Genomic DNA, 17,555 nt, shown 5'->3' with positions numbered 1-17,555 from the left:
AGCAGATGAACGGCATTCCCCGTCAGAATCACATCTCAAATCGTCCGCCGAGTCGGCACCAGGTCCCGCCCGCGGCCAGTATCCGTCTTGTCGTCGACTTTGCGCCCATCACGACACCCCAAGATCATGAGAAGCTAATGCAGGAACGTTGCATTCGTCATCTACCAACCTCCTCTTCCCCTCCTCTTTGCCCTGAAGACCCCGGTCTCGTAGGAAGGGTACCAGATAAACTCGTGGTCCTGACTGGGCCTCACGCCATCTCCTGCCGCGTCTTATCCCCATTCAGCCGTCCATTGATGTGAGCCACACGCCTTTTGAGCTCTTGGAGGAGAGAATGCGCGGCTCTGATTGCCGGCGCCATGCGCCCTTAGCGGCAGCTCAATCTCAGCTACCATGTGTCCATCATCTGAAAGAGGGATGGTCGTGAGAACTTGGAGGGTGGAAGAACAGACGATATGCATCCTGCGAGTGCTCATATAAGGCCTAGTGGCCGCCTCTCCCGTAGAAGGCCCTTGGTGTTGAAGAAGCAGCAGCACCTGTTCGTTGGTGATCTCGCGATCCTCCAGTCACTCGTTGACCCCTGCCAAGCCAGCTCAGATTCTGAGCGTCCTCTCTTTTCTTGATACCCTCAGCAACAATTACAATACCCTCTTTATTTTCTTTACTTTAGATACCCACACTCATTCACAATGGTCCGCTCAAACATCATCGGCCGCCTGCTGGCCGCCTTCTTCCTGGCCTCCGGTGTAGCCGCTCATGCGGAGGGATGCAGCTGCCACGATGACGGTGTTGTGCGCGTCACTTACATCGTCGTCGAGATGCCCGAGCAAGAGCCCGAGAACTTCCCGGTGTACTCTACTCTTCCCCCCTCCACCACCCTCCAGACCATCGCCACACCTGTCCCAACGGGAAAGGTCACTGCCCAAGCCGCCCATGTGATCGAAGACATCCCGGCCTATGAGCCCGTCGCCGCGAAGCCCGAGACTCTCCGGCCCGCCGAAAACACCACGCACACCTTCGGTCCCACCATCGCGCCGGGCATCGACACAAAGGACCCCGTCAACATCGTCCCGGCCAAAAATATCTCGCTCTACTACTCTGCCACCGAGACCGAGGAGCAGGGCTCCATCAACATGACCCTCGCCCTCAACAACCCTGCCGTGGTTCTGGAGCAGGTCGACGCCGTAAAGAGCGTCGTCTGCGACGACAACGAGCTCACTGTTTCTTTTTCTGGCTCTGAGGCTTTTGATCAGGCGGTCAAGGACTGGTCCGAGTCTGAAGAGGGTTTCATTCTCATCACGAATCATATGGGCAACTGTGACGCCGAGTTTGAACGCGGCTTCTTCATGGCCACGGGCCTCACGCCGAGCAGGGATGACCTCTCCATCACCGTCGCCGCCTCCAAGGAGGAGCTGACTAACATTGCCGGCCAATGCGAGATGTCCTTCTCCTCCCTGCCCGCGGCCACGCTCTCCAAACGCCTGACCCTAGATCCGAGCGTCTCTATCTCCTTCTCCGAGGGTCTCGCCGATAACACCGTCCTCTTCAGCGACGGCCAGTACATCAACGTGACCGCCGACGAGGCATGGTTCTCCTCCACCATTACCTTTTCAGGCTACCTCAAGTACAACTTCTGGGGTTTCAAGCTCGAGGCGCTGTACTTCGACCTGGACACCACCTTCGACTCCGCCGTGGGCCTCTCCGTCGATGTTGCCGCCGCGTACAGCCACCAGCTCAAGTACGCCCCCGACGAGCTCGCCTACTCTCTCGTCTCAGTTCCAGGAGTCGTCCAGCTCGGCCCGGGTGTCGCCTTCGCCGTCGGCCTCGACTTCGATGTTTCTGCGGCCGTGGGTGTCACTGCCGGGTTGAGCGTCAACCTGCCCGACGGCAACGTCCACCTCGACCTGCTCGACAGCAGCAAGTCCAGCGCCACGGGTTGGGAGCCCAAGTACAGCAGCTACGCCAACATCACCGAGGCCGCGGACGTGCGGGTCGATGCCTCTGCGGATGTGACTGTGGAGCTGGCCATCAAGCTGCTCGGTGGCCTCGTCGACCTCAGCTCTGGTTTGACTGCTACGCCAGGCTTCGACAACCACTTCAAGCTGCGCGGTGAGCAGAACCTAGGTGCGGCTGGAAACTTCACCAGCGCGCCGGCCACTAGCGCCGAGGTCCCCTCGGACGGGCTCATCTGCGCCGAGAAGAATGGCATCGAGCTTGCGACCGATTTCTATTTCAATCTCACAGCGTTCGCGACAAAGTGCTGGAGTGCAGAGTTGTACCACACCCGCGTGCCTCTTTGGGATCTCTGCTACAGCTTCTAAGTGGTGTTGTGAAGTCTAAGAGACTCTTCCCCACCACGTGTACTATGTATTTCACTTACACACTTTGACGAATTACCTCTTCATGATTGTATAATACTATTTCATAATGTCTATCTCAAAAGGGAAGGGAATGAGCGAATTATATTATCCGCGGAAGAAAAACCCCCTTGATTCAAATATACAAACTCTGCCGTATTAGGCCCTCTCAAGCTTATTCGTAACCGTAATGGCATATGCAACGATGGGTCTCGGCCATACTTGATTTGCCGCACCATAAACATGATCAACCGGGACTTGTGGGCGACGATCTCTGATTTTCACTGTGAGCGACAATGATGAGCAGCCTACTCCGTACACTGCTTCCAATATTAGAATCACGGGGAAGGGACAAGCTGGGTTTGGCGAGAAAAAGGAGCTTGGCTCACGGGGGAAAACACACAGGGGTAGCCCTCACCTGGCGCCTGCGACACGGCTGCACGGGAAAGAACAGAAAGTCGAGCCGTCAGCGCCATTCACGAGTTGCTCACAGGCCGATCAAACTCTCCACTTTCCGATGTGCTAACACATCCCCCGGGGCCCAGAGCCTTGGTTCCCCGTTTCGTTAATGGCAATCAAGCTTATCCTGAGCTTTATTCTGCGCTCGTACTTAGGCGCCGTGCTATTATACGATTTTCGCTGCTGCTAGGGGCCCAGCGTTCATCACGTCTGGAAGCGTTTCAAGAGCTCGACGCCCGGTTACGGATGACAGATGACGTTATTATTTTAGTGACGGGAATAATCAGAGGAAGAAGAGACGAAATTGAAAGAAAGCTGCCATGGCCATCCTGGCCTGTTGTTTGTCTACCCAAAAAAGATCTAGAAGGAGTGGGCAGTCAATACCAGAGTGGGCAGCCATTTCTTCACTGTGAAGTTTGGCCCCAAGACGTGGTAAGGGTGAGAAAGATTAAGTGATTGGGGGCGTGGTGCGGAGCCAAGACTTTTGTACGATGAGACGACGGAGGTCTCTGAGACTGATGCGACTCATCGAAACTTTTGTGGAGACTTTTTGACGTTTTGGATGGTTGATGTGCCCTGTCCCGTCAGACTTGGCTCCGAGGCGAGGGGTGGAGTGCGGAGGATCCTGGACATCCTGGACACACACACAGCCATCATGGATCCAGCATGGATACGCGGAGAACTTGGCAGCAACACCCAGCTGATGGGAAGAACTGCAGGTCCAAGGTCTTTTACAACTTTCTTTACGGTCGGGTTGCTTGGCACATGCCACCGGTCTGAGGATTCGATGTGATGTTTCACGGGGGGGTTGTATCCCGAGTGAGATGGACCTGGATTGGGGCCCGCCATGGCTGTACATGGCTGAATCGTTGTTGGGAGTTGAGACTTTGGCGCAATGACAACGGATGAATGGCGTGAATAGGTCAGGATTTAGGGGGTTGAGGTCAGATGGCAGATGACGGGTGCAAGAGAAAAGTTGGGATATAAAGATTGGGCTCTTGGCCGACAATCATTGAGTTGCTTTACCTCTTCACCTCTCACGCCTCAACAACTACCTCTTCCTCTTCTCCCTTTTTTCCTTCTCTTGAGTTGAGCCAGTCTCATTCTTTCAACTACTCGGGTAGTAGTCTAGTTCGTGTTAGCAATTTTTATTCCGTTCTTTTTCACCTTCTCTTACTATCTCTTCATACTCTCTACCCCCCAGACAACATGAAGTTCTCTCAAGCAGCCGTCCTTCTCCTGGCCGGCTTTGCCGTAGCCGCACCCACTACTTCCGATGCCCTCCGCGGCCATCAGCGTCAGCGAAGAGCCAACGGTGGCCAGGGCAGCGACCTCATCGCCCAGCTCCAGAGCACCTTTGATAGGAACAACCCGAACGGCACCCCCGCCGCCGCCGGAGATCCCGCGGACCTCAACGGAGATGGCGTGATCAACGTCTTTGAGGCCGGTGCCCAGGCCAGCAAGCTCAAGCTCAGACGCGGAAAGGGCAAGAAGCAGCAGGCCGCTGGCAACAACAACGATGCCGCCGATGGCAACGATGCTGCGGACGCCGCTGATGGCAACGCTGGTAACAACGCTGATGCTGCTACCGGCAATGCAGGCAACGCCGCGGATGCTGCTACTGGTAACGCGGCGGCCGGCAACGGTACTGCCAACGCTGGCGGTGCCGCTGCTGGAGGCAAGAAACAGAAGAAGGCCAAGGCTGCGAAGGCAGCAAAGGCAAAGGGCGCGAAGGCCGCCGGCAAGAACGCGGCTGCGGGTAACGGAGCTGCTGGCGGAGCTGCTGCCGGCGCCGGCAACGCAGCCGCAGGCAACGGTACCGCGAACGCCGGTGGCAACGCCGGAAACGCCAACAACAACAACCAGGCCGGCAACCAGCAGGAGGGCAACAACGAGCAGCAGGGTGACAACCAGGATGCCGGCGACGCAGCTGACGGTGCCGCCGGAAACGCTGGCAACGCTGATGCCGGTAACGCCGCTGGTGGCGCCGCTGACAACGCTGGCGGTGCCGCTGCTGGAGGCAAGAAGAACAAGAAGGCCGGCAAGAACAACAACAACAACAACGCTGGTAACGCCGCCGATGCTGCTGCTGGAGGCAACGCCAACAACAACAACCAGCAGCAGGGTCAGAACGGTGCCCAGGACAACGCTGCTGACGGTGCTGCTGGTGGCAACGCTGCTGATGGCGCCGCTGGAAATGCCGGAAACGCCGCCGGTGGCAAGAAGAACAAGAACGCCGGAAACGCCGCGGGCAACCAGAACAACGTCGACAACGCCGCCGGCAACGCTGCTGATGGTGCCGCCGGAGGTAACGCCAACAACGAGCAGCAGGGCCAGAACGGCGCTCAGGATGGTGCTCAGGACGCTGCTGACGGCGCTGCTGGTGGTAACGCCGCCGATGGTGCTGCTGGCAACAACAACAACCAGCAGGGTCAGAACGGCGCCCAGGACGGTGCTCAGGGTGGTGCCGCGGACAACGCCGGCAACGCAGGCAACGCCGCCGGCGGAAAGAAGAACAAGAACGCCGGAGCTGCTGCGGGCAACAACAACAACAACGCCAACAACGGTGCCGCTGACAACGCCGCCGGTGGTGCTGCTGACGGAGAGAACGCCGCGGACGACGCTGCCGGAGGTGCTGCCGGCGGAAACGCGGGCGCCAACAACGAGCAGCAGGGCAACAACGAGCAACAAGGCGAGAACCAGGACGGCGCCGCTGGCAATGCCGGTAACGCCAACGCCGGAGCCAACGGCAAGGCGGCGAACAAGGCGGCTAAGAACGCTAACGCACGCCGTTTTCTCCACAGGGTCTTTTAGGTCCCCATTTCAATTCAGCAACAATTCTGCCAGTGCGGTGTTTAATATGAAGGATTCCAATGATGACGGGGCCCAGAAGGGGAATGGGAACAATGCCAAGTCATCTTCACAGGAGGGCCAGAATGGTCAAAATGGGCAGGATGGGGAGGATGATCAAAATGGCCAAAACGGTCAGGATGGACAATTCAGCGGCGAGAATAACGCTGGGGAGAACAATGTTGATCAGACGGGCGAACATCAGGACCCTGAACCTGGAATGGGCTTCCCGGACTTGTTGGATTACTATGAGATTCGATGTGATGAGTGAAAATTTTATTATTACTTCTACTGGCATTCTGTTCCTTCGCGAGCAACAAAAATAGGGGAGAAGAAAGTCTGTCTTTACTGTATTATAAATTTCAACAAGCGATTGTGTTGGCAAATTGCTCAAGTGACTTTCACTGGCTCTGCGAAATCTTGTGATGGCTTCACCTCAGGTTGAGACAAGATCGGCTCTTCTCTGTGGGTTTTCTCGGTCTCGGCAACAGTCAATGTGTAGTGTAGTCTTAGTGTAGAGTCGATTGTCTGGTCGTTGAATGAAGCGTGATGATCAGGGGTTACATTGGCCAGAATCATAAAAAAAGAACGGAAACAGAACAGCCGATATGGGGAAGCCCCTGTCAATCACTTGGAGAGAGTTTCGGCTTCATCTGAACTTGAACGGCTTTAACGTCAGACTTGACTTTCTCCGCTCGGCTCGGCGTATAGCCCCCCTGTCTAGGATGAGCCAATCAGAGCAAGTGTAATGCAAAGAAACAATTGTGAACATGTTGAGCTTGAGTCGAATTGATCATAAACACTCGAGTTCGATTTCACGATGATGTTGTAATTAGATCGTTCAAGATCGCGATGAGGTGCATACATGTAGGTGACACAGGCTGTCCCACTTAAACACACTAAGAAAGACTCTCTCGGCGTGCAGTGGTGGGCTGATTCGGCCTATTCGGGTGCTAGTTCGCCACGGCCCGCCGAGATCCAGGGCGGTGGGACCGGGCGCGCGCCGGGCGTCTTCTATGACGAGCCTCTTGCGTCAATCCTCCCGACGTCACAGGCCGGTCATTCGTGTGGAATTCTAGAACACGTCTGGGTGATGCGATGTTTTCGGAGCCGATAAAACCTCACGGATGAAATTGTCATCTGGGCAGTAAACGATTTTCTTTGTAGAATATCCTAGTGAATCATTGGACAGATCAAGAACACCAAGTACCGCCATCATGAGTTCACAAAGTACCGTCTTCCAGCTGAGCGGGACATGCAACAATTACGACTGGGGAAAGAAGGGTCATGATTCCCTCGCCGCGCGCTTGTGTGAGAACACCCCTACCGGCTTCAAGATCAAGGATGGCGAGGCCTACTCAGAGATGTGGTTTGGTGATTACCCGGACTTCCCTGCCCGGGTTCTCGAGTCGCAGGAATTGCTCAGCGACGTCTTGAAAAAGAACAAGGAAAAGCTTTTGGGGAAGAAGGTTATTGAGCAGCTTGACGGCCAGCTTCCATATCTGCCAAAGGTAGAGCTCCCTTATCCATGATGCATTCGCATCGACATGCACTGACACGCGACTCAGATCCTCTCAATCGCCAAGGCCCTCCCGCTGCAAATCCACCCCAACAAGTCTCTCGCCAGCAAGCTTCACGAGCAAGACCCGGAAAACTTCACCGATCCCAATCACAAGCCTGAGATCGCTGTAGCTTTGGGCAAATTTGAAGTCTTTGCTGGCTTCAAGCCCCTCGACCAGATCTCCCCCATTTTCAACATCCCCGCGCTCAGGGAATTCATCCCCGATGACACGAAGACTTGGTCTGATGAGACACTGAGAGAAGTCACCCGGCGCATCCTGTTGGCGGAACAATCGACCGTCGAGAAGGCATCAAAAGCTCTCGCTGACACACCCCGCGACGAGCTCGGCGGCAATGCGTACGTGCTAGATCTATTGCCAAGGCTACAGGAGCAGTACGGTAAGGGCGACCCCGGAACGTTGGTAGCACTGCTGTGCATGAACTTCTTGACGTTGGAGGCGGGTGAGGCGTTGTACATCCCCGCAGACGGCATTCACGCGTACCTGTCGGGAGACATCGTCGAGTGCATGGCGCGGTCGAACAACGTGCTCAACACTGGCTTCTGTCCACCCGGCGACCGTAACAATGTGGATTTGTTCAGCAAGACTTTGACATTCAAGGCCCACAGCAAGAACGATGTCATTTTGCCTGGAGAGAAGAGCCCCAGGGGTGCGCAGGGTCGGACGGTGGTGTACCGCCCGCCATTGAGCGAGTTTGATATGTTGCGGACGGACTTGGATGAGAAGAACCCAAGCGAGGTGCTCAAACCGGGCGACGGACCTGCTGTAGCCATCGTTACTGAAGGTGAAGGAGTTCTGGAGGCGGACGGAAAGCAGTTCCAAGTCAAGGCTGGACACATCTACTTTATTGCTCCTGGCATTGAGGCGAAATGGGGAAGCAAGAGTAAGATCCAGGTGTTTACGACTGTGGTCTAGATGTTTTGTGTAGAAGTTCTAGAAGTATGATGTCATGAAGAGATGAATCTGTTTCCAAAGGAACTATTCGGGTGCTCCCTTCATATTGTCACAAACATTCGGTCTGAGGCAATGATTATCATTTCAATCTATGTAATTTTCGCTGATGGAGTATCTCTAAAAATGAATCGAAATGGTCGCAATGAAGCCAACCATGCTGGAACATGGCTACCTTCGTCTCAGTAACTCCCGACTCCTGTAACACACCTGTGATTCTTAACATCAATGACCTAATTCTCTAAGATGACGGTCCTGCCCAGCCGCACTCTTAACCGCGTTTTCAACAGCCGAGGCAAGATCAAGGTGGAAGAACGGACGATTGATCCCAGTAATTGGGCCCAGAAGCCGGCCTCCAATCTCCTTATAAGCCAAGCTTCCTTCCTCCAAGGTCGAAGACGACTGCTCCGAGTCGCTGGTTACACACACGGCCTTGGAGCTCCTAGCAGCTGATGCACCATCGCACAGCATCGGGGGCTGGCCGGCAAGCTCTGCCAGGGTGAAAACGGGCTCCCAGCCATTCAGGTGTCCCGGGGCAGGGCACCCGAAACCTGACACTGACAGGGCTCGGCGTGTCCACCGGTTTTGCAAACCTGTAAAGTGCCATTCGACAGGTTCCGGCGCGGCCCAACGATCGAGCTGGTTGCGAAGGTCAATCAGGCCTTCGACGGCCCCTGAGTCCATGTTGTTGACGGCGGAGCAGTCCAGGATAACGGCTCGTAGTAAAGGTTTTGTTAGGGCCGCAGACTCTGAGTCGGTCTCAACAGTCGCAACAGGGACGGGCTCGTTCCACGGCCTATCGCCAGGGTGGTCGTAGTGAGGGATCGTGGTGCGACGGGTGGATTGGGTAACGTGCTCAATTACCCGGTCGACATATTGTGCTTGGTTGAGGTAGTTGAAGCCTTCGGTGAAGCGATAGATGAACACGCCTGGGTAGAGCTCTCCTACATGTACCTCTGGGTTCGTACCGTCTTTGCGATCCAGGGGAAGGAAGACGTCTCGCGCAGGGAGTTTAGGGGATGGAGGCGACCGGCTGTGGTGGAGAGTCTGTGAACTGCTCACTGAGTGACGGTCGACATCGTGGTGCTCGGTAGGGCTTCGATCGGGATGGCGGTAGGTGCGGACGCGACCGAGGAAGCGGCCCCTTGCGCGAGCGAGGCGCAGGAGGAGCAGAGCGGCTGAGAGGGCGACGGTGACGTAGATGCCGTCTTCCAGGCTGGTGAAGATGGAGACGAATACGCCGATGAAGTAGATGAACACGTCGGGAGGGGACATGAGCCAGGACTTGAAGATGTGGTCGGGCGAGGTGATGAGGTTGATCACGGCGTGTATGATCAGGGCTGCCAGGCTTGCCATGGGGATATAGTAAAGCACAGAGGTGAGAGCGTAAAGAGCGAGGAGAAGAATGACTCCATTGAAGATGCCGGCCAAAGGCGTTCTGACACCGGCTTTGGAGAGAATAGCAGTGCCGCCGAAGGACCCGGTCGAAGAGTAGGCTCCGAGGAAGGGGCCGAATAGATTAGTGCAGCCGATCGAGATTAGCTCTTGTGAAGGCTGGACTGTGTAGTTGTTAATGCGACCGAATGACTTCCCAATCGCGATGTGCTCGATTACGAGGATGATCACGGTGGCGGGGAGGTCCGGGAGGAGTGCGGAGATCAACTTCGGGTTTAGTGACGGCGGGCCGGCATGGGTGAAGCCCCTCGGGAGAGTCCCGGTGATGCGAAATCTGTGTTCACCGTCGCCCAGTCCTCTGTTGACTAGGAAACTGATGAGGGTATATAGTAGGATGGTGAAGGTCATGCGAAGGGAACACAACATCTCCCACATCCTTCGGCGCTTTGGCTGCGTCTTGGCCATGCGCTCGGTGTACCACTTTATAAGGGCAAGCAATACTAACGCTGTCAGTCCAATGGCGGCGTCCAGCTTGACGCGGGGCAGGCCGCGGGCGGTATCGATAAACACGCGGTATGCGGCGGCTTTGGAGTTGACGCCATCGATGCCCAAGAGAGACGGTACCTGACTGAGGGTAATCGTGATGGCGGCACCAGTGACGAACGCGGAGATGGCAACATGGGGTATGAATTCGATGATCCAGTCAAGTCTCAGGAGACCGAAGACCAGAAGGATAGCGCCGGCGAGGAAGGCGAGGGTCTTGGAGATTTCTTCGGGGGCGAACTCGCCGGGGTGTTCTTCGAGGACTTTGGCGCTGACTTTGCCGACGAGGAGACTGACTACGGCAGTTGCCTGTAGTTGTTAGTTGTGTATGAGGGAAGCCATATTGGTCTTAGGACTTACTCCTATTGCAATGTCTTTGGATGTTCCGAACAGCCAGTATAGGGCTGCGCCGGTGAAGGAGGTGTAGAGGCCATATTCCGGGCTGAGTCGTGCGAGAACGGCATATGCCATTGCTTGTGGGATGACCACAAGTCCAAGTGTCACACCTACTGGGTATGAGTTGACGGTCATAGAATTGCCATAGTGCTACTTGCCTGCAATAGCATCCGATATAAGCCAACGAGTGTTGTACCTCAGAATCCACCTCGTGAAAGGAAACAAGCTCTTGACGTAACGGACCGATCCATCCTTTGTGGGCACGTGCTCCAGTAGCCATTCCTTTACTGTCGGGTCTTCCTCATAATATGGTTCGTATGGTGACATATCGTTTGTGACATGTTCGTGTAGTTCTCGTGTTTGATGTCGTGTGCTGGCTTCTAGGTCGATGCCGAGGACCTTGGCCACCAGCGAGCCGGCTTTGCTCGCTGCCATGACTCTCTTCTTCAAGTGGCAAAGTCTTTCTGTGTGCCTTATACCGAAGGTTGGTTTCGAAATACCAGATACGGCTTCATGGGAGGCTGTCAGTAATCACACAAAACGATGATAGAAACGAGTCTGTTCACAAAAGCCTCTTTCTTTCAGATGAGCAGCGAAGCGGTGTGCCGGTTTGCGTATGATCTGAAGGTGACATGGGCTGGTTATAAGATGGAGCAACGGCTGTCTCGAGGGCATACCGCTCTAGAAGCCGCACCGCCAGCCGCCTTGGCGCCCATGTTATCGGGGAGACAAGGGGGGCGCTAACTTGGCAGCAGGCCGGGGAAGGTAATCCTTACGTTTGTTGGGGTGACACGGCGATCTAGACCTCTAATTCGATTTTGTTCTTGGACGGGACGATAAGTTACTTTGAACCGCTGTTCGTCTCTAGCCCGGGTCCCTCCATGTCAGAAGCGCAGGAGGAAAAGCAAAACACATACAGGGCACATCTCGGCGATCTGAAGCGCAAAACATCGCGGCAGTGAGCACGATCTCGCGGGGAACGGGGCGCGCTAGACGTCCCCATGATGCCGGCACGAGCTTCAGCGCTCGGGGACCAAGAAAATACTGCTTTAGTGCCCTAAGAGTGGATCCACGATGGCTTGCGGTGGATCGCGAACTTGGCTCTTTGTCGGCGAAGTGGATGATAGGGAGGCAGGGAAGCAGGTCGGGTCGGTGGTGGGTGTTCTTCTCCGGAGCGCCGACAGCCGGTCCGGGCGGGTATCGGCACTGGATCCACGCAGGAGGACGGTCTCGGCCCCGTTTGTCGGGGATTGATGGGGTCCAGGCTCCCCTGCCTCGGGGGGAGAAACTTTTCCATGCTTCCTGTGTGCAACCACTCCAGCGGCGCGTTTCCGATGTTTCTTTCAATGCGGCTCGTGTGATACGGGGGGTTGGCAACACGTCAGCAGCATGTCGTTGCACCCGTTGTCGGAGACTTGCCGACTGCATGATTTGAGCGAGGCAGCGCGCGTCAACCACGGCTGGATGAGAAGTCGCCGGTCGACTGCTTGCTGCTGCTGGCACGGCTAGATAAGAGCCCCATGTCTCGTCCCGGCAGTCGGCCCTTTCCACGGACGGCTCCTGCGTCGTCAATCGGCGAATGGAGTTATTTTCGGTCACGCCGGTTGCCGCTAACGCCGGTTGTTGAATCTGGGGGTTGATCTGGCCCTCCCTTTGAGAAGAACGGCTCCATTGTTAGTCAAAATTCCCCAGACGAAGTCAGGACGCGCTAAGACGTTGAGTCCACCCAGGTTGGCATTGGGCCAGCCAGCTTGATTGAGAAACAGACTCACCTGCAAACAGGCCTGTAGAGACATGATGATGCCCGCCTTACGGGTTGGGTAACTTTTACCTAAGACAACACCGCAGGTGAGTCGACAGTCGCCGTCGGCGTTGGTCATGTTCTCCGGAATAGGAAGCTCGGATTCTTTTCCGTCTCCAACAGATCTTAAACTGCTCTTTGCATGCCAACAGCAAACCCACTTCCGCTTGTGATGGTGTTGGAACTGGCCTGATGGTCTAGAGGTATGATTCTCGCTTTGGGTGCGAGAGGTCCCGGGTTCAATCCCCGGTCAGGCCCTGCTTTTGCTTTTTGCCCACGGGAACCATCTGAGGTCGATTTAGGAGGCCAAAGTGGCTGCGTATTGACGTTTCCTGACATTTTTAAACATCGGACCAGGAACGGCGACGGCGCGGAAAACATGTGGGCCCCGGAGGTGTGGAGAAAGGGGGCCCGAGCTGGGTCTATGTTTTCCTCGTTTCCCCCCCCCGCGACACTTTTGGGTTTGGTCCGCGTCCTCTTCTTATTTTTTAAGGTGATGGCTCGCCCTCACCGACTCCGAAGCTCAGCAACCTTTCTTGGTTCGCTATCAACACGTTTCTCAATATGGTCAAGGCTTGCCTGGGAAGGTTGGGCAGCTTGCGAGCAGAGTTGCGCCAGATCAGCAAACACGCCAGTCCGGGGCCTTTTCTCTGAAGCCGAAAGTTCCTCACGAGGGCGCCGATCTGCCCAGCTTCAGGGGACCGTCTGAGTCTGCAATTGTCTTTTGAGGCATTTGATTTTTCAATTTTCGAACCACGAAGGTGTATTTACCGCCGCAAGCGCTTGGGTTAAAGTCGGTCATTCGTGGATCTCAATTGATGAGGGCTGTCATCATGTCAGATTGCTGTCACCCCCTGTCAACTGACCGACGGCTCTCGAGGCTGTATGCAACCGAATGTTTCCAGAACCACAGTGACGAAATGCCGTTTGTCTCCTCGCCGAAACGTACATATGTGTTCAAGGAAATGTCCAGGATGCCGTGTCTTTGGATTACCAGAAGTAGCCCAAGTCAGCAATAACCAACGTCTTTCTGGTCAGTGGGCCACCACACGTCCCCTCCGGCGCTTCCAGGAGGCCCGAGTTCTTACAGCGGCACACCCGTCTTGGGTAAAAGCCGCACGCAAAGAAGGTTCTGAAATAGCATCTGATGTCTTGTCTTCGGGGATACCTCATGTGCGGGCACGTGCGGAACAGGGAACTGCTCCAGCCTCCAGGCGATCTCCCGGCAGACTCTTCAGATGAACGACAACGGCTGCCTCGGGTTGCCCACTCAAGTTGTTTTCTGAGGAAACACCCAACGTCACCAGGCATATTGTCGCATACCCGGCGCGGGAAGCAATGCAATGCAGCCTGCGGGAATGGCAGTTGGACCAACTTTTCGGGTTGCCCAACAGCCCTACAACAACCATGGGTACTGCATGACCGCTGTCTGTCGAGTGAGAGACGGCTTTCGCAGTAATACGGCAGTCCGTACTTGGCCAAACTCCGAACATCATCTAAGATATCGAATTTGAAGAAAGCAAGCTTCAAAAGCCTCAGCGTATCCGAACCATTAGAGTAGGTCCCTCGTAACCCGTGCCCCCCTGCCGACAGGTCTCTCGGCACCCCCTGCACCTATCAGGAAGGGACCGTCGGACTGCCGACTCTTAAAAGGCGAACAAAAGGCTTCCGGCCACTTGAGATTCCGTCCTGAACATCGAGTCACGATGTCTAAGCGCAGCACATAAAGAGTTCATCTATACTACCACAGCCATGTATGTTCGGACTGGCCCGCTCGTGTAGGCCAAGGCGACCATACCATGGAAGCCGTCGCGACGCCACTGGGCAGATGTCATCCTGCTTGATAAGAAACGGTCGTCCAATTTCCTGTGCGATGGATTCGCTTTATAACCAGGTCGCCGCCCCATGAGTTTAGTACGGATCTTCAGGTAGGCGCAGATTTTATTGCGGCGTTTTGGTTTGCCTCTTCCTGTTGCCAGCTTTAGTCCGTCGTCCTTCAAGATGTTTGTCAGAACCTCTCATGCAGCGGCCTTGATGGCGCTGGTTGGGGGATCGTTGGCAGACTGGATCAGCCCCGAGTATACGACCTTCTTCCAGCTCCCTTTACCGATTCCTCCGGTAAAGCAGCCGAAGTTGTAGGTATAGCTTTGTTACCCAACTGAACATCACTGACATCACGGCAGCTCGGTAAATAATCCAGTCACGAACAAGCCTATTGACTATTATGAGATGGAAATTCTTCCGTTTACACAGAAGATCTACCCCGACAGAGGACCGGTCTCGCTCATAGGATACGATGGCATGTCACCCGGACCAACATACATAATTCCAAGAGGCCGGGAAACGGTGGTGAGGTTGTCCAACAAGGCAGTCAACCCAAGTGTGATGCATCTTCATGGATCCTACACGGTGAGTCAACTGCGGCCCGGAATTCTGATGGCAATGCTAATTCCCCTTGCAGCGATCGCCGTGGGATGGTTGGGCAGAGGACACTATCATCCCAGGACAGTACAAAGACTACTACTACCCCAACAGCCAGAACGGCCGTACCTTGTGGTATCATGACCATGCTGTCGACATCGTAGGTATTTCCGAACGAGTAGTACTAGATAACAGAGCTAATACTCGCCGAAGACAGCCGTGAATGACTACTTTGGTCAGGAAGGCATGTGGATCATCCATGACCCTGCGGAGGACGCGCTGGGCCTCCCCAATGAGTACGGTGTCAACGACATCCCGCTCATCATTACGTCAAAGCAATATGGTGATGATGGTCAGCTATTTTCCCCGGCTGGGGAGACGGAAGGTCTACTGGGAGATGTCATCCACGTCAACGGGCAGCCGTGGCCGTTCCTCGCTGTAGAGCCTCGGAAATATCGCCTTCGCCTCCTCAATTCCGCAATCTCAAGAGCGTTTATCTACTCATTCTACAAACTGGGAGACGAGGACGAAGAACCTATTCCTATCCCGTTCCAGGTCATCGCCTCGGACTCTGGCCTGCTCACGAGCCCCGTCACCACGAAGAACCTGGCGCAAGCTATGGCCGAGCGCTGGGAAGTCATCTTCGATTTCACCCCCTTCGCCGGGCAGAAGATCACCATGATGACGGAAGACGAACGCAACATCGGAGCGCAGTCGAGACACAAGAAGGGAAGAAAAGGCAAGGGAAAAGACGAAGACTATTTGACGCCAGTCATGCAGTTTGTGGTCAGTCCCACGCCCGTCGCCGACAAGTCTCTTGTTCCCGGAGAGTTGCGCGCCGTGCCGTTTCCACCTCAACTCCCCGACCTCATTGACCACTACTATTTGTTCCACCAAGAGGATGAGCTCTGGAAAATCAACGACGTCGTCTTCAGCGACAAGGCCAATCGCATCTTGGCAAACGTCCCTCGCGGCACGGTTGAGATATGGGAGATCGAGAACGGGGCCGGCGGCGGCTTCCTGCATCCCGTCCACGTCCACATGGTCGACTTCCGAATCCTAAGCCGTACCAGCACTGGCAAGTGGGCAACCGACCGTGGCGTCCTGCCGTACGAGGAAGCCGGTTTGAAGGATGTAGTTTGGGTAGGCGTCGGCGAGGTCGTTCGTGTCGAAGCCCACTATGCGCCGTGGGATGGCGTCTACATGTTCCATTGCCACAATCTCATCCACGAAGATCATCAGATGATGGCGGCCTTCGACGTCACAACTTTGAGCGACTTTGGGTACAAGGAGACGGCGTTCAATGATCCCATGGAAGGCAGGTGGCGCGCCGTGCCAATCACCAAGGCCGATTTCACCGTGGACGCCATCACGAAGAAGATTGTCATGATGGCAAAGCTCCAGCCCTACGGTGATGTCGGCGACATTGTACGAAAGCTGGACCAATACTGGGCTTCTCGAGGCGGACTTCACCAGAACCCTGGCATAGTCAACGATGAAGCAGCCAAGAAAAAGGGGGCTCAGGAGGCAGCCAAGAAGGACACACCCAAAAAGGACGGAGCCAAGGAAAGCGCGACTAAGATGGGCGGTGTTAAGATGAGGCGGGTCAAAAGGGCCGAGGTCGTCATGGATGAGACTGAATGATAGACGGAGGGGACAAGATTGGTTTTCCTCAGCGAATGCGCGGTGTAATGTGTAAGACCTAATTTCTATGTTGTGGGCGGCTGTACAACACTGGATGCGCGACGGGTCAGGACTCGGGAGCATCTTCGATTTGCCTGTATATATCTTAACGTTGGCTCCTTATCTTGCGAATCAGCTTGTGATATTTATCTGTGAGTACTATACTTTCTTGGAATACCTGAAGTATTGACCAGGTCTTTGTACTACTCATGCTCGGAGGCCGGTGTATACGGCGTCCGCGATCAATCTTCACGAATATTGACTGGCTCCAGAGGCCCCGAAGATAAATTCAAATCATTCTACATTATATCACATAGTTGTATGAGTCCATCCTCTGAGGAATCTGCGCACATGCTGAGGCCATATAGATTTAGCCGCATATCGAGAGGCTAGCCTGCTGGGCATGGTAAACAAATGCCAAAACTAGGGTATTTTACCACCAATCGTAGAATTCCTTAGCTATCTAGACGGCATTTCACAGTTTGGGTGACGCCATCACTTGACGAACTGAATGGGTGGAATTATCGTGTCAAAGAACGGCTCCCTTCTATGTATTCGACCATCACTCAAACCCGAAGCAATTTTCTCAAGGACACCTACGAGTACATGAGTTTTTAGGATCTGTCCGTACTTCTTTTTTTCACCTGACGTAAAGATGTAACATGTTGTATCGCGCAGTAGACGCAGTGTTTCTAAAATTGGCCCAATGACACAGCATTGCGAAAGCGAAATAGCAAGGACCTGCCCTTAACGGCGACCCATTTCCGTGTCGATCGTCCATCTGCAGGTGGCTGACACCCCCTTTATGCCTTATGATTGCAAACTGGTAATTCCCGCACTACGTAGAATGTTACGGGGCGTACGGAGTAGTGACCCACGTAACTCCGCTGCCGGCGGCTCCCGAAAGAGGCTGACCTGCCGGCGGCAATGCAGGCTGAATTTAAGCTTGTGTCAGTGAGGTTAAATACCCTTGAAGGATCTCCCCATTCGTGCTGGGGTACAGGCCTCTAGCACGATCTCACGGGTCCAAAAAAGACCCGATGTATACTTAGACATAGAGTGAATGCGGGCAGAAAGTTTAGCCGCCCATACTTATTGATGCCGAGAAGTCTGAATGTT

At 54.8% G+C, this 17,555-nt stretch overlaps 4 protein-coding genes across 4 annotated transcripts; 3 read left to right on the top strand and 1 right to left on the bottom strand.

The window, feature by feature from the left end:
• Positions 1–689: 689 nt before the first annotated feature.
• CGCS363_v004323 (uncharacterized protein) lies at positions 690–2,321 on the top strand (the record flags this gene model as incomplete). Its single annotated transcript, XM_036636172.1, has 1 exon — positions 690–2,321. One exon carries the CDS (start codon positions 690–692, stop codon positions 2,319–2,321), a length of 1,632 nt encoding a protein of 543 aa, XP_036497465.1.
• Positions 2,322–6,883: 4,562 nt separating this feature from the next.
• On the top strand, positions 6,884–8,161 carry PMI1 (Mannose-6-phosphate isomerase; the record flags this gene model as incomplete). The annotated part of the gene is made up of 2 exons (XM_036636171.1): positions 6,884–7,177; positions 7,235–8,161. The coding sequence occupies 2 exons, from the start codon at positions 6,884–6,886 to the stop codon at positions 8,159–8,161; spliced, it is 1,221 nt and encodes a 406-aa protein (XP_036497466.1).
• Positions 8,162–8,422: 261 nt separating this feature from the next.
• On the bottom strand, positions 8,423–10,966 carry CGCS363_v004321 (Sulfate permease 2; the record flags this gene model as incomplete). The annotated part of the gene is made up of 3 exons (XM_036636170.1): positions 8,423–10,444; positions 10,496–10,641; positions 10,717–10,966. The coding sequence occupies 3 exons, from the start codon at positions 10,964–10,966 to the stop codon at positions 8,423–8,425; spliced, it is 2,418 nt and encodes an 805-aa protein (XP_036497467.1).
• Positions 10,967–14,333: 3,367 nt separating this feature from the next.
• Positions 14,334–16,397, top strand: BLRO-2 (Bilirubin oxidase; the record flags this gene model as incomplete). The annotated part of the gene is made up of 4 exons (XM_036636169.1): positions 14,334–14,467; positions 14,516–14,741; positions 14,794–14,913; positions 14,967–16,397. The coding sequence occupies 4 exons, from the start codon at positions 14,334–14,336 to the stop codon at positions 16,395–16,397; spliced, it is 1,911 nt and encodes a 636-aa protein (XP_036497250.1).
• Positions 16,398–17,555: the final 1,158 nt, after the last annotated feature.

The sequence above is a fragment of the Colletotrichum siamense genome (genome assembly GCF_013390195.1).
Source record: "Colletotrichum siamense strain Cg363 chromosome Unknown KSG_Cg363_contig03, whole genome shotgun sequence".
Taxonomy (NCBI): Eukaryota; Fungi; Ascomycota; class Sordariomycetes; order Glomerellales; family Glomerellaceae; genus Colletotrichum; species Colletotrichum siamense.
This window is presented reverse-complemented; position numbering and strand designations above follow the sequence as displayed.